General features: G+C 43.3%; 1 protein-coding gene across 10 annotated transcripts in view; it reads right to left on the bottom strand.

Annotated features, from left to right (window-relative positions):
- RSPRY1 (ring finger and SPRY domain containing 1) overlaps nucleotides 1-16,151 on the bottom strand; it is an 86,593-nt gene that overhangs the window by 31,535 nt on the left and 38,907 nt on the right. For all 10 annotated transcript variants that reach the window (XR_016444315.1, XM_090063688.1, XM_090063687.1 and 7 more), the window contains 2 exons: nucleotides 13,662-13,788; nucleotides 11,076-11,134 (listed from right to left, as the gene is read on the bottom strand). Coding sequence is in view for 9 of the 10 variants with exons in the window: in XM_090063688.1 (XP_089919814.1) it covers nucleotides 11,076-11,134; nucleotides 13,662-13,788 (186 nt within the window). In the remaining variant the exon portion in view is untranslated. The remainder of the gene's footprint in view (nucleotides 1-11,075; nucleotides 11,135-13,661; nucleotides 13,789-16,151) is intronic.

Raw genomic sequence — 16,151 nt, 5'->3', positions numbered from 1 at the left:
GACTCTCAACCTTTTGTACCTTATGTCCCCCCTACATATGGTCAAAAAATCCTGGTCCACTGGTTAATGAGTCGGGGGGAGGGGTATCTCCCAGTGGCTGATCAAAACATGCAAAAGTGAAACCTGCCGTGGCACTTTCAGCTTCGCTGCCGCAACCTGGAATCCCCCCTAAAGGACCTTTGTGTCCTACCAGTGGGATATGTCCCACTGGTTGAGAAACCCTGATCTACACAAAACAGGAACTGGATGGGCAGTAGTAGATCAAGATCCCAACCCAGGAAGAGGAAACTCCAAGGATGAAAAGGTATTCAGTCTATAAGGCCAGACATTGACACCTTCCCCCTGCCACCAAGCATCTATTCTAGCTTATGGGGAAAAAGCACTTTAAGCCAGAACAAAACCCAAGATAATTCTGCTCTACTATTCTAGAACAAAAAGATCATAGGAAATGCAGAGAAACTAACCCTTCATCTAAAGCGTATAGCTTGGTAATGTTTTCAAATATGTAACTCAAGATATACTTTCATGGTGGTAAACCACAATATAATTTGGCTAAAAGTTTTCAAGAGAGAAAGATGGGTAATATAAAAAATGTAGAATAGTGTAATATCATACTATAATATCACTTAATGTAGACAGTGCCAAGACATCTCACCTGGAGGAGTAGTGAATTAAATGTTACTTAACAGCTACCTTGTTTCTTGGCACCAGGGTCCAAAGAAGAACATACAATTACACGCTGCCAGGCATATTCTTTCAGCAGTTTAAATGCACCTGCATAACTTGCATTAATGTTAATGGGAATTGGCAAGGTTTGACTAACCATTCTCTACCTAAATTCAGCTACAAGTAGGTCAAATTTTCTATTAACATGTAAACTGAGTTTGAAATTAACAACGTTGCTGGTGATAAAATGGAAGGGAAAGAGCTGTGAACACGTTAGAATACAGTAGGGAGGAGAGCTTGATTATTTTAGCTGGTATCTATTTTCTGATTTTAAGGAAAGCACTTATATGCTTATAGTTATTTAAAATATAGGAAAGATGAAGATTAAACATTACTAAAACAGAACACTGAAGTCACTTCAGCAAAGCAGCATCATACCAAAACCACTAGCATTACTTCAGAATTACTAGATTCCCTGAAAAAGATCTGTACATGGCCCTTGATATTTCTACCATGGCTTCAAATTTCTATCGGGGTCAATATGTAGCAATGTTTCTTTTCCTCCCACAACTCTGCGCCTCCCCACGTGGCATTATGCTAAGAGATCTGGTTTAAGAGGATTGCTAACTTTGTTTTGCTCATCTGCAAAGGAGGAAAAATTGTTTTCTATACCAGTAAACTAATGCTAAGTCAATGATATAACCGCTTGGACATCAAGGTGAGATCACCATTGTACAACCTGAGAGATCCAATAGGGGTTGGTAGAATTTTGCTGGTTTCTATAGACTGTTTCAAGTATTTGCTCAATTCTAAGACAGGGTAACATGGGAGGGAAGCCCTCCCATATTAAAACAGAGTATGGTGAGGGGGCAGGGGGCTGCCATGGCTCAGGTTCCAAACTGTACCCAGAGCCGGGGCCATGGCTGTGGATGCTTGTTCTACATATCCACGCCCCACCATCTCCCCCCAACGTATCTTTCGCTCCCCCACTTGCCCGTCCCTTAACCTTGCTCTGTGCCACAAGGCTCTGTGCATGCTGCAGCCTGGGACAATGAGCACAGCCCCAGCCCTGTAGCAGCAGCGTACAGCTCCCATGGCTGCTATGGGGTCAGGCTGGGGCCGTGCTCAGTGTCCAAGGCTAGAACACAGATGGAGCTTGCTGGCACAGAACAAAGGTAAGTGGTGGGGAGGAAGAGAGGGGAAGTAGAGGTTGGGGGATGAGAGGGACCCAAAGCTGCAGGCGGGGCCAGCAGGAAGCAGAGGTGGCAGGACAGTAGGAACAAGCAGGGGGCAAGCTGCTTGACCATCCCTCATCATCTGCTTCCCCACTGCCTACACCCCTGAAGCAGTGAGAAAGATGATCCTCCAATAATTACATTCTATACATGGAAAACTATAACAAATTTATAAAATTTTCCATGTATAGAATCTAAGTATTGGGGGGGTCATCTTTAATTCAGGGTAGTCTTAGATTCAAGTAAATACTGTAGGTACCTTCAAAAGAAGTATCATGCTGAACTTCAGGGCCTGTACAGATTTACCACAACTGTTTCTTCCAGAAGAGTTACACATTCAGAACCAGAGGAATATGCTAAAAACCTCCCACTGAAATGCCAGGTTACCCCCCAAAACATGAAACAGTATGAGGAAGATAACACTGGCTTTGCTGTGTTCTCGCAACAAAAATAAATTATTTTATGCCTTTACTTTACACTAAGAGGCAGAAGGCAGGTAGCGCAGCACCTCAGAGGTACCACCATAACCTAACTTCTACCCAACTTGAAACTAACAGGGTTAACCACCTCTCTCAAAATAAAGTGGGAATTTTGGAGTTATGTTCTTGACTACATTCATTCTCTCTTGGATAATGTTTCTTGTCAAATGGTTTCTGGACTACTGGGCTGCTAATGTACTAAATCCTACAGACACCACAGAACCGATGCTTTGCGATCTTGATGAGTTCTGAAATATACTCTGCATTGATCTTCTACAGCAGGGGTTTTCAACCTTTTTGAGTCAGTGGCTGGTAAAGAGGGAAAGAGTCCCTTGGCACCCAGTTGACAAGCTGGGGGGAGGAGGGGCAGCAGCCAACCAGCCCTGGGTGGTGGAAGTGCTGATTGCAGCAGCCACTGCTGAGTACCCCCCCGAGGCCATCCCAAGTACCCCCAGGGGTACGCATACCCCCAGCTGAAAACTCTTGTGTTATAGCATTTCTTACAGCTAGCATCAAAATAGCTACTATAATGTGTGCTGTGACTAAATCCTTTCTTACAACAGTTAAAGCTGACCCTCTTGGGCATGACCCAAAGCCTTTAGGAGGAAAGATTAACATCAATAGAAAAGTAGGGCTGAAAGGGACCTCAGGAGATCATCCAATACTATCCCTGAACTTGGGGGGGTGGGGGGGAAGGTATGAAACCTCTCTACAACACCTCCAGTGGATATTTATTTAACTCAAGGGTGTTCAATTCATCTAGCCCTATGGGCTGGATCCAGAGCTGTGGGACCATGTAATTTGGCTCACAGCACTGTTGACAGAGATGAAAATTTGGTAGCGTGGCAAGCGAGGGCAGCGGTACTGTTTGTCCCACCATGAATTTCTGACCTGCCAGTGGTCTCGAGGGCCAGATGATACAGCTCTGTGGGCAGGATCTAGCCCACAGACAGCATATTTGACACTCCTGGGCTAACCTGTTCTTAAATTCCCTCTACCTCCCCAGTGAAAGAGATTCTACGAGCTCCCTTGTTAAATATTGGAACATAGTAGTCTAGAGCTAGAAATTTTCTTCAACAGCCGAACTTTGCTGTACCTTAAAATGATTTATTGTCCTATCCTCAATGGACACAAAACTAATATTGACCACCAGTTTATAACTACCTTTCAAATACTGGAATCCTGAGATCATGTCCTATCTTCCCAGTATGATCCCATACACCTATAGTCTTCTCTTTTCTTGGAAAAGAAAAGGAAATGAAACAAAACAAAGCAAAGCAAAACAATTCTTTGAGCCCTCCCTCACAGCTCAGGTTTTTAAAAAACTCTTATTCTTGCTTTTATCCAGAAAAAGTATTCCAAAATTGCACACAGTATTTCCAGCTGAGGCTTTGGCAGCTCTGAGTAGGGAAGTATGATTATCTCCCATGTCTGACATATGCCATTCCTGTTACCTCAGAATAAGAGTTTGCTTTTTTTGCAACAGCATTGCCTTGCAACTCAGTCTATGGTTTACTTTCTGCAGTACTACAGCTTAATCCAAGGACTCGCAACTTTTTAAAGCCATGGGCTGGAACAATCTGGCTCCAGTCTGGCATGAGCCAAACGGCTTCAGCAGCATGTCAACACTTTAGAAAGTTTGCCTGCATGTACGCCAAGATCAGGCAGCTGTGCCAGTGCCACTTCTCTCAGGCCCCACTTCCCAACTGGGGCATGAGTGCAGCTTGCAGGCACAGCAGAGCTGCACTAGGGCTGGTCGACTGGGAACTGCACCCACACTGCTGCTGCTTCTCCCCAGGCCCCTGCTCCACGGCCACAACAAGACACAGCTTCCAGCCAGTGAAGAGCTATTCCAAAGCTGGGAAGCAGAAAGGTACTTCCACACTGCTGCCACTTCCCTCATTTCCTTGTCCAGCTGCAGCATGGATCCAGCTGGAAACTGCCCAGCCTCAGCTTAGTCCCGCACAGCTTGAAGCTGTGCCCATGCTGCAGCTGGGGAGCGTAAGTGGGGAAAAGCAAAGCAATGGTGATGCGGATGCAGCTTCCAGCTGTCCCGCCCCAGCACACTTATCACTGCCCAGCCCAAAAGAGCTAATCACTGACAACCACTTTAAAAAAAAAACAAAACTGTACTCAGAGCAGTGAACACCATAATTTCTGACAAATTCAACTAGACCACGTTTCCCTAGTTTGCTTATGAGAATGTGAGATGGGATAGTGTCAAAAAAGTATTACTGAAAAAATCAAGATATAATTGCATCTAATATTTCCCTTTTATCTACTAAGCCCATTATTCCAAAGAAGGAAATTAGATTTGTTAAGAACAAATCAAGTCAATCCATGGTGATTGGTTGGGTTTTTCTAGTCACTGTATCAGGCTGAGAACCATTGTCCTAGAGGATTTCTCCTGCTGGCACCCATTTGCAAAGATCCATGGCCTATCCTGACTCACACCCCGCTGACCCTGCCAGTACTTGACCCCCAGTCCCCTGCCCCCCTCACTCCTGACCCACAGCTCCCTGCATCCCCCCCGGCCAGAGGGGCACCTAGCTGCCCCTATTCTGCTTGGGCTGGAGTATTATGGCTGCGGCAGCTCTGGCTCATGCAGGCTGCAGCATGGCAAGTCCAGCCCCAGCAAGGGCTAGAGTGAAGAGGAAAGGCCTGTGACATCTCGCACTGCACTGGGCTGGGGTTGTGTGCCATGCCAGGCAACCTGGTCATGTTTTCCCAAGCAGCATCTCCCAGCCACGCTGCCCCTGTGAGCATGGCCACTGGCCCTGGTGCCACTAGCCCAGCCACACAGCTCTCTCCTGCCCCCCTCCCCTGCTGAAAGAGGCAGGTGCCTTCCCACTGCCCCTCTACGCTGCTGCAGCTCACAACCCTTTGAAATATTTTTGTGACTCACCGGTTGAGAAACATGGCTCTAGGAGTTCACAGCTTGTTAAACTGTACCAATATTTTTGAAGGTATCAAAGAAAGGTCATCTGATTTGCAATTCCAAGCATCCATTCCTTCCATCCTTTATTTAAGAGTTAGGTATTAAATTTCTTTCCCAAGTACCCACAAATTCTTGAAGATACTCTTTAATGATTCAGAAACTTCTTTTGCTGGTTCTTTAAATACTCTAAGGTGAACTTTATCAGGCCGTGCCAACTGTCAACTGAAACAGATCCACCTTCTCTAAATATTCTTTGGCTTGTCCATTACCTATTCTAGCCTGTACTCTTAACACTTCGCTTAAATTAATTTAATTACTTGGTTACAGTTAACTTTCTGTGAAGGAAGCAAAGGAGTCAAGCACTTCAAGTCTGAGTCATCATCATCATCATCATCAATTTTTTTCCCTTTCCCCATTAAGTAGTGGGGTTTGGATCATGTTTTTCCTTCCTCTTCCCAGAATCTTATCTTGCTGCTTTTTATCACCCTTGTTGGTTGTCAATAATATTGGAGCTCAGTCTTTCTGATTTTTTCTCTGCCTAATTTCATGATTCTTTTTTCATCCTTGTTTGTACATGCAGTCCTCAACTTAGTGTTTCGAGTTACAAAGTTTTGCACTTACAACGTTTATAAATTGACACCGTTTCAACTTTGACGTCAGTATCAACTTTACAATGCTTGATCTGATGCCAGTTACCAAGTTCAGTTCAAGACTCCAGAAAACCCTTCAGCCAAGACTCCTGAGAAGACTCCAGCCAAGAACTCTTCAAAAAGTCCAGCAAAGACACCTCAAAGAAGTCCTTCCAAATCAGTATGATTGCTATTTACAGTATAAATACATTAATGTAGCTATATTATGCATCTAAAATTGATAGAGTACAAACTTTTTGGTTATTTTTGGTGAAAGTAGGGTATTGGGCCTTGGTTCAGGAACCAATCCTCCATTTATAACATTGCTTCCTATGAGAAAATCGGTTCCGAGTTACAACATTTCAACTTAAGATGCGGTTTTCAGGAACCAATTGTGTCATAAGTCCAAGGACTGCCTGCATTTCCTTGTTGCCCCTTATAGCATTTGATTTCAGGTCATGAAAGAGCTCTTGATGAAGCATAAAAAAAATCTTTAACTAAGCCTTCCATCTTTTTGCTCCATTGGACTAGTTTGTTAGCATCTTTAATAGTCTCCATCAGCCTTTATATGCTCCTTTATCCCTTAAATTATATTTCTAAGAGACTCTACCTACCAGATCTTTGAATCTGCTCATCTGCTTTTTTTGAGGGCTATTATCCTTCTTCAGCTTGCTCACTCCATTTTTAGAATAGCAAACTGTCATTTCTATGATCCCTTTCATTCAAATTACCTTCCTCTTCAGATTCTAAATTAGTTCCTCCCTTTTGGTATTAGGTCTAAAAGAGCCACCCCCCAGTAAATTCCTCCAGCTCAGGAAGCAAAACAGCTGTCCCCAATGCATTCCAAAAAGATGGCAGGCTATGGACTGTCATACTGCTTTTCCACTGCAAATTGAGGCAATTAAAGTCTTTCCTTGCCACTGGACCCCATCTATTGGACGCTTCCTTTAGTTACTCAAAAAAGCCACATTCATATCCTTCTGAATAGGGATAGATCTCTATCATGACATTATTAGCCCTGTTATGTTCTACTTTCACCTTAATCTAGAAGCTCAATAAACCTGCCTCATAGAATCATAGAAAGTTAGGGTTAGAAGGGACCTCAGCAGGTCATCTATTCTAAATCCTTGCTCAAAGCAGAACCATGCCCAACTAGATCATCCCAGCAAAAGCATTTTCTAGCCATGTCTTCAAAACCTCCAAGGACAGAGATTCCACCATCTCCCTGGGTAATCTGTTCCAGTGTTTTACTACCCTCCTAGCAAGAAAATTCTTACTAATATCTAACCTAAACTTATCTTGCTGCAACTTAGATTTCATAGACATTAGGGATGGAAGGGACCTCGGGAGATCATCGAGTCCAGCCCCCTGCCCAAAGGGCAGGAAGTCAGCTGGGGTCATAGGATCCCAGCAAGAGAAGCATCCAATTTACTCTTGAAGGTGTTCAATGTAGGTGCTTGAACCACCTCCGCTGGCAGACTGTTCCAGACCTTGGGGGCTCGGACAGTAAAGAAATACTTCCTTATGTCCAGCCTGAAACGGTCTCGCAGGAGTTTGTGACCGTTCGACCTCGTCATCCCTTGGGGCGCTCTGGTGAATAAAACGTTCCCCCAGATCCTGGTGGTCACCCCTGATAAACTTATAGGTGGCCATCAAATCACCCCTGAGCCTGCGCTTTTCCAAGCTAAAGAGTCCCATGGCTCTCAGCCTGTCATCGTAAGATCTGTTTTCCTGACCTCTGATCATGCGCGTGGCTCTCCTCTGGACTCTCTCAAGCTTCTCCACATCCTTTTTGAATTGTGGAGCCCAAAACTGGACGCAGTACTCCAGCTGCGGCCTCATCAAGGCCGAGTACAAGGGGAGAATGACGTCCCGGGATTTGCTCGAGAAGCATCTATGGATGCACGCCAGCATTTTGGTCGCTTTACTAGCCGCAGCATCGCATTGCAGGCTCATGTTCATCTTGTGGTCAATGATGACCCCCAAGTCTCTTTCTTCTGTAGTGCTATCCAACGTAGCACTGCCGAGCCTATAAGGGTGCTGCAGGTTTTTCCTCCCAAGGTGGAGAACCTTGCATTTTTTGGTGTTAAACACCATCAGGTTCTCGTCTGCCCATTTGCTGAGCTTGTCCAGGTCAGCCTGGATCACCCGCCTATCTTCTGGCGTGGATGCTTTACCCCAAAGTTTGGTGTCATCGGCGAACTTGGCCAGTCCACTCCTGACTCCAATGTCCACATCGTTAATGAAGATGTTGAACAGTATGGGTCCCAGGACAGAGCCTTGAGGGACCCCACTGGTCACAGGGCACCATGATGAGTGACTGCCATCAATCACAACCCTCTGGGTCCGACCACGAAGCCAATTTTCCAGCCAGCGGATCGTGGTGGAGCCAAGGCCACAACTGGCCAGTTTGGCCAAGAGGTGATCATGGGATACCAGATCAAAAGCTTTTTTGAAGTCAAGATATATGAGATCAATCTCTTGTCCCTTGTCCAGGTGATAGGTCAGCTGGTCATAGAAGGAAATGAGATTGGTCAAACAAGACCTACCCGCAACAAACCCGTGCTGGCTGTCCCTTAGAATGTTAGCCTGGGCCAGTCCCTCAAGGATGGCCTCCTTAATAAACTTTTCTAAGATCTTCCCCAGGATAGAAGTCAGGCTAACGGGCCTGTAGTTAGCCAGATCCACTCTCCTCCCTTTCTTGAAGATCGGCACCACATTGGTCTTCTTCCAGTCTTCGGGCACTACACCAGAGCGCCAGGAGTTTTCAAAGATCCGTGCCAGGGGCTGGGCTATGACGCTCGCCAGCTCCTTGAGTACCCTGGGGTGCAGATTGTCAGGGCCATTGCTCCTTGTTCCATCATCTGTCACCACTGAGAACAGTCTAGCTTTATCCTCTCCTCCTCCCTCAGCCCCCTAACCATTTTTGTTGTCCTCTGCTGAACTCTCTCCAATTTGTCCACATCCTTTCTGGAGAAGGGGAGGGGTGGTAAAACTGAACACAGTACTCCAGATGTGCCCTCACCAGTGCTGAATAGAGGGGAATAATCGCTTCCCTACTAGGAACTTGTTTCTGAACTTCAGAGCAACCATCTACAGTCACAATATACAATGTTATACCTCCTACCTTTGTTCCATACCCTTTTCATTTTGAATGCAGGATTTCAATAGGAACATTCCAGTCCTGCCATTAGTTCCTCCCACTCTAGTGTCCATAACAGCATAGTTCTGGTTTCAGAGTAACATGTCAAATTCACATTTTAATATTTCTAATAAATGCATTTTTACATTCATATGCTTTCCTTAACAACATCTCTTCCACCCATATCACAGAACCTTGACAAGAAGGCTGGTATGGAAAGTATGTCCTGAAAATGAAACCCAGATCTATTAGAGCACTCAAAGCCCTTGCTGAACGTCCTTTTTTAAAACCAGAGCAAAGGACTGGACACAGAAAATAGAGGGTCAAATGGGGAAACATCAGGCCTTAAACGTATGAGAGATGTAAAACTAACACCATACTACTGATTCAACCCATAGGCCCAAAATTCCTTTATAGTCGTGTTTTGCACCACAGCCTTTATTTATAAATGGCAATATACTAGATGTGTATGTACACACAGACACACACTAGACTATGTGCCATTGGTTGTAAGTGAAACATTAATGCAAGTCAAACAAGCTGGGTATTATTCAGTCTTTTATACATAGACTTGCTCTGTGACCTTGGTGAAATTTGATTAAATACCCCATTTTAAAAAGTGGGAAAACTGAAACACAGATTACCACTGTACAGAGCTGCTGAGATCCTTGGCTAGTATAAAAATGTATACAATCTGCAACATATTATAAAGGAATAAAATGGCTGTCAAGCTTACTGCCTTCCTATGAAGATGTTGCTGACTAATTTTTGACCCCTAATTCCATTTTACACATCATTCCCTTTATACCATGCAGGTACATTTAGATCCCAAAATCTTAATATATTGTATACAACTCATGCTTGGATATTCACCCCACAATATTCAAATCTTTTCTAATGCTATTTGCAGGTCAGTTTTGCTTTAAAGGCTTTAAACTACCCAATGTCTTGGAATGCAGTCTCAGGCTTAAAACATTTTCTTTTTCATGTACTGTACTGGTAATGTATGCCATCTGGCATGTCAGTTTGCCTGAAGCTACCTTTGGTACCTAGATATGATGGACATTATTTTTCAGTCATTCTCAAAATTTGGTGGGATTTGCTAGCCAGGCTCTTGACATTATTTTATATTGTTTTTTTGTTAAACACATGCATTGTACTTAAAATAATGACCGACAAGACAGATGAGAGTCCCATCTGCCTAGGATTTGCTTCAAACTGAAGATGGGCAAAATTCACCCCTGTAACTCCACGGACCTCACCCCACCCTCAAGACAATACTTTTAGTGAAATACTTGTAGAAGGCAAAGAACAGACATTTTAGAAAGAAAAAGAACAGTCAGCACCACAGAACACTAACACACAGGATCAGGGACATTTTACTCATTCCAGAGGAATATTCTGTACTGTATGCCTGATCTTTGAAGTCCTAATAAGGTGACTTATTCAAATTTGTTCCCTGTACTTTGAAACAAAAAAATGAATAGTCTTGTTATCAATGTGTATTATTGTGTAGTCTCCAGCATGCACAGCATATCACTGCCAATGCCAGTGGATGAACAACACTAGCAGCCTAGTGTTGTCTGTTATATATCATGCCATTCTCTGTACTAAATAAACACGGTTTATTTTCATTAAGACTTTTTGTTGATTATTCATTAAATGACAACTTTCTATAACTAATATCAGATTGTTTGACATTATCAACATTGATCACAAAGGTAAAAATAATTTGCATTGATTGTTGAAGGTTGGACAGATAATCATCATAAGTGATAGGGACTATATACAAAAAACAGGGTTTTAAAAAAATATGATAGTAGAGGAAGATAACACTTGCTAAGAATCAAGAACATTTACCTGTTACACATACTGAAAAAAAAACAACCCCCCCAGAAAAAACAAAACAAAACCAAAAAAACCCAAACAAAAAAACCCAAAAAACCCCACAAAAAACTTAGAATGCTAATTTGCTTCAAAACTTACCAAGCTTTGAAGTAAATATTCCAATATTCCTGGGCTGAGTAAGCCTATGCTTGCAGGACCTGTAAGAATACTGAACATGTTACAAGCAGTACAGAAAATTTCTGCTACAGTATACTTAATCTATTTAATTACCATGAACTTACCCACAAAGTTATTTTCATGTATAATCCTGCATCCACCTCCTCATTATATCTATTAATATTCAGTTAATATGTACTCTGAGAGAAGTGTACATGCCATTTTAAAATCTTCACCCTGGTGCCTGAGTACCATTTTAGACCTATGCATTTTTTAAACAATCAGGCAAGTCAAGGTTAAAAGAATTAGCTCCCTTAATTGCTGGCATGAAAACCCGCCCCCCAAACAATGCCCACAGTATCAAGTACTGCCAACTTGATATTTAATCACCTACATTGCAGCTGACATTGTGGCAACTGGCCAATTAAAAAGACCAAAACACTGTCTGCCTTTCAAAAAAGTGTAGGAGGAGAAAGGGAGTTGAAAATAAAACCCATGAACGGACATACTGGAACATACATAAAAAACACAACCATAAGATAGCATCAACCTCATCATTGCCAGAGTTTCTAGAGAAACACCTACTCATACAGAATTATGAGGAAACAACACAGAACTCCAATTTGACCCGTTAGAGCTGGAATGTAGGAAGAAGGAAGTGATGCTTATACTTCAGATATGCACCTTAAAAGCCAGAGTTTTTCCAGGAGCTACATGTATCACTTTTTTTGTTGTTTTGTTTTGTTTTTTTAAAGGAAAATTTGTGTGTCCCAAGTCAAATCCACCAAATCAATTCCAAATCCATGCGTCATTCAAGAAGCATATGTGGCCCTGCTACCGGCAAGCATCCTCCACCCCTGCCTGGGCTTCAGATGCTTCCAAATCCTTCGGTGGGCATCTGACGTGCAGGCCAAAGGCCAGAGGTTTGCGATTCAGATGTCCCTGAGTTTTGCTTGCTCTTAGCCATATGGCCGCAGGTGCAAGCTAGGGAGGAGTCCCTAATTACCATAAAGTCGGCATATAGCTAAGATCTTCTCACTGGAAGTGAAAGTGGGAGGCTAACTATGCATAGTGTTCTGCATTTTCAGTTTTTATTTAAAAATATATATTTCTGGGAGTTTTTCAGGGTTTCTCTTCCAAACATAAAAACTGGGCTGAAATCAGAATAAAAGGAAGAAAAGAAAAAAAAATTGGTTTAAACCAGGGAAAATAATATGTTCCTGCGGTGGTGAGGGAGGGAGGGAGGGACTGGAGCAAGGCTGGGACTAGTAGAGGGGTGGGGAGAGGGGCACAGCACAGCCCATTGCTACTCCCAGGGCTGCAGCAGAGAGCAAACCAGGGGGAGCTGTCAGTGGGTGCAGAACATGGGGTGGGGTGTGGTGGGGGGCATGTCTTTTGCTGCTATGCACCCCCCAGGAGGGCTGTGGGCTGGGGAGCTGTGCCAGGCTCCTCCTGGGGGAAGGGGTACGTGCCCCAGGTCTGCGCACGGGACAAAAGCAGTCCAGTGCCCCAGGCAGCAGCAGCAGCCTGCTCTCATGCTGTGTGCAGATCCAGGGGCCTGCGCCCCCTGGGAAGAGCCCAGAGCAGCCCCCCAGACCACAGCCCCCCCAGTGGGGGCACATAGCAGCAAGAGCCATGTTCCACCCACCCCACTGACAGCTCTCCCCACTTTGCTCCCTGCTGCAGCCCCCAATGGGCTGCGCTGCGCTCCTCCCCGCTGCTGCCGGGTTCCCCTGGAGCTTGGGGAAGGGGAGAAGTGGCACACAGCTGGAGGTGGGGGTGGGAGGAACAACTACAATGTAGCTAAGGAAACTGTCTTCCCAGACCTACAAAAAAAATTACTAGTCTCTGGTAGAAAGAACACGTATCATTTATAATTATGTGTATTTCCATACCTTCACTTTAATGTTAACAATTTGGTTCTTTAGCCAGTAAACAAGACTATGAAATTTTCACAGAAATACTCTCTCAGGTTAATTCTAGGAAAGTTCTGGCATTGGTCATTACATCAAGCCTATGCATCAGAAAATCCTATATTGCAGAGACTCAAAACAGCAAATTCAGCACCATAGCCAGTTGTTTCCTGATTACTGATGACTAAATTTTTTCAATATTTTATCATTAAGTGGATAGGGTCAGAACAGGCACACTAGGTCTTACCTAGCCAACTGCCTGTCAAGAACGGCCGGGGTGTGAGGGGGGCCTGGGATGGAGTACCGCCACCTAACGCGCCATGATGCTGCTGTTCTGCCTCTTGCAGGAAGTGGGGTGGGGGAGCTGAGGCCAGAGCTGCTGGCTTTGGCTCCCCCACCCTCTGTCCGGTCCTCAGTGCAGCTTCAGAATAATGGTGGCACTCTCCTATGCTTGGAGAACTCTGGCTGTTTCTGTCAGCCAATCAGAGCATTAATAAAGCGTTATGGACAGACAGGCAGGCTTAAGACTTTTATAATATAAGATGGTCTCTATTCCACAATTAGCTAGGAACCACCCAGCTATTTAACAGAGAATACCGAGGCAATGAACAACTATGGACCACCCAAACAAAGCTTTCAGACTGCTCCTACTTACCTGCTAATTTCTCTGCCAAACAGCCCAGCACTGCAGTTGTGTTACGATGTTTAGCTGGATGACAAGCATCTTGGCATGCAGCAGCTCCACTCAAATTTAGTATTTCAGTTAACTTCTGCAGTGCATCCTAAAGCAAGACAGAATACTATTTAACTGTACTGACATTAAAGGATCTTTTTTCTGCTCAGCTAATTCAGTACAGCCCAATGTGCATCTTAACTTCAATATCCACACTAAGAATGACATCATATTACAGGTGAAAAGCAGTGGTTTACCTATTTCAAATCCTGGGAGAACAGATCAGCTTACCTTGAAAAGCTGAATTAATAAACTATTTCCAAATGTGCCAAGGTATGTCTGGCAGTACATGTATTTCGTGTCACCAACTGGACTAAAAGTGCTAACATTCCCTTAATTTCAACAATCAGTAATACACAGGTAGCAGAAAGTATGGAGCAGCACTATAAAAACTGTTCACTCTGTTCCAGTGTCCTGGAATCCCCCCCTTCCAAAAGGTGGTTTTTTTTTTTAATTGAAAAATCTTACAAATAATTATAATTATAAGTGACGGATAATTATAAGTGACAGAAAAAGCCCTTGATCCAACTTCCTAAATCACTCTATAAAACCACAAAATATTTATATTTGCTCATATGTTAGTCTTTTAAGCAAGCAGGAGAGCAAGACTAAAAGAACTTTATACCAAAGCTTAGTTTATCTTTGCTAACATAGGACTAAATTCAGAGCAAGTCTAGAGTACTCCACCAATTTCCATGGAGTTTGACATGTCTTTGGCTAAAGTGAGATCAGCAATTGCTCCAGAGATAGGCAAAACCAGAACTCCAAATCCCTCCCATTTCCTAGCTTTTTGGGAAACTTTCAGTTATGGAATTTGGCTCAGAATCTGCCCAACTCAACTAAAAATCTAACAATAACTGTATTCTGGAGTCACCTAGACTATTACAGTGCTATAATTTAAGCTGGACAGTCATGCGCTCTTTGAGTTATATTCCAATCCCCATTGTAAACCAATGCAAGATACTAATATCTGCTATTTGCATGCAGGTTGTACAAAAATCTAATTGTGCTCAAACCAACAGGGAACACAGCTCCACAAACTAGAGCTGATAAACAGTGTTGACAGAGCAAAAAGAGCAAGGGAGTAAAGAATGACTGAGCCAGAGACTTGGTGTGGAAAAATGCAACTAAACTTAGACCAATGACACACTCAGAGACTGTTCTTAGCCAATGTTAGAAGTTTCACTAAGATTAACTCTTTTGAGCATTTTTTTTAAAAGATACTACTCCATGGGTACATCTATGTGAGACACTTAATGCACAGAAGACTAGTTCTACTGCGCATCAGCATAGCGGGCAAAGCCTGTGCTAAGGCACATTAGATTTAGTTTAATGCATAGTAGTGTCACAAAAAATCCATTCATCTGCGCTAATGTGCGGTAGTGCCGATTATAGCGCATTAAGTTAGTACCTTTCATTATAGGTACTAAACTAATACGCCATGATTATGGCACAATAATGAACTTGTAGATGCACCCCACAACATTTAAAACATTGTGCCAATTAGAAGCTTTCTAGTTTCCCATCCCTTGGCAACTGATATTGCAGGAACACCAATGCCAAGCTTCAAGGCATACAAAATACTGAAGAGGATTTAAAAACACATGAGCTAAATGTTGCAAGATGGGGTGTTCTGCATACTCAATGGGATTTGAGGATGCTCAGCACCAAAGATTAGCCCCAATAAGGCCAATTTATTTCAATATTTAAAAAGGCCAAAAGAAGTTAATAAAAAGGCAATTTATATAGTTAGAATCATAAAATAATAGGGTTGGAAAGGACTTCGAAGGTCACCTGGCCCAACCCCCTGCATGAATGCTACTTCTAAAAATCATCCTTGATTAATGCTTACTCAGCCATAAACTGGATAAGCTAACATAATAGGATGATTTATTTTGATCTTACACAGAAGATTCTAAGTCATTATTCAGTGAACAATTTTTTTTTCTAAAAAGCTACAATATTGGAAACAACTGCATAGCATTTCCATAAGGGAGATGGTGAGATATCACTTATTTCAATGGCTATTCCATGCATATCTATGCATCAGAGAGACCACTAACAAATTATGGCGCTAAACCTGACACTGACTTCCAGAAGTGTAGGTTTCAGAATGTGAGAGAACCTCGCAAAGCAGCTGAACTTATACTAATGTAGCATTTACTGGGTAACATACACATACAGAAAGCAGGGCACCTCTTGGGTAACAAGGAACAATGGTCACAAACTGACACAGCAGATTTAGGCTGGACATCAGGAAGAACTTCTTCAGAGTAAGAGTGGCCAAAACTTGGAGCTGGTGCTCTCCCCTACCTTGGGGGTCTTTAAAAGAAGGCTGGATTGGCATCAGGCTGGGGCCATCTGACCCCAGCACTCTTTTCTTCCCAGGGCAGGGAGTCCGATTTGATGATC

This window comes from Crocodylus siamensis, chromosome 9, assembly GCF_052110815.1.
Source record: "Crocodylus siamensis isolate JL-2025a chromosome 9, ASM5211081v1, whole genome shotgun sequence".
In the NCBI taxonomy this organism is placed as follows: domain Eukaryota; kingdom Metazoa; phylum Chordata; order Crocodylia; family Crocodylidae; genus Crocodylus; species Crocodylus siamensis.
The sequence above is the reverse complement of the archived record's forward strand: the minus strand, read 5'-3'. Positions and strand labels throughout refer to the sequence as shown.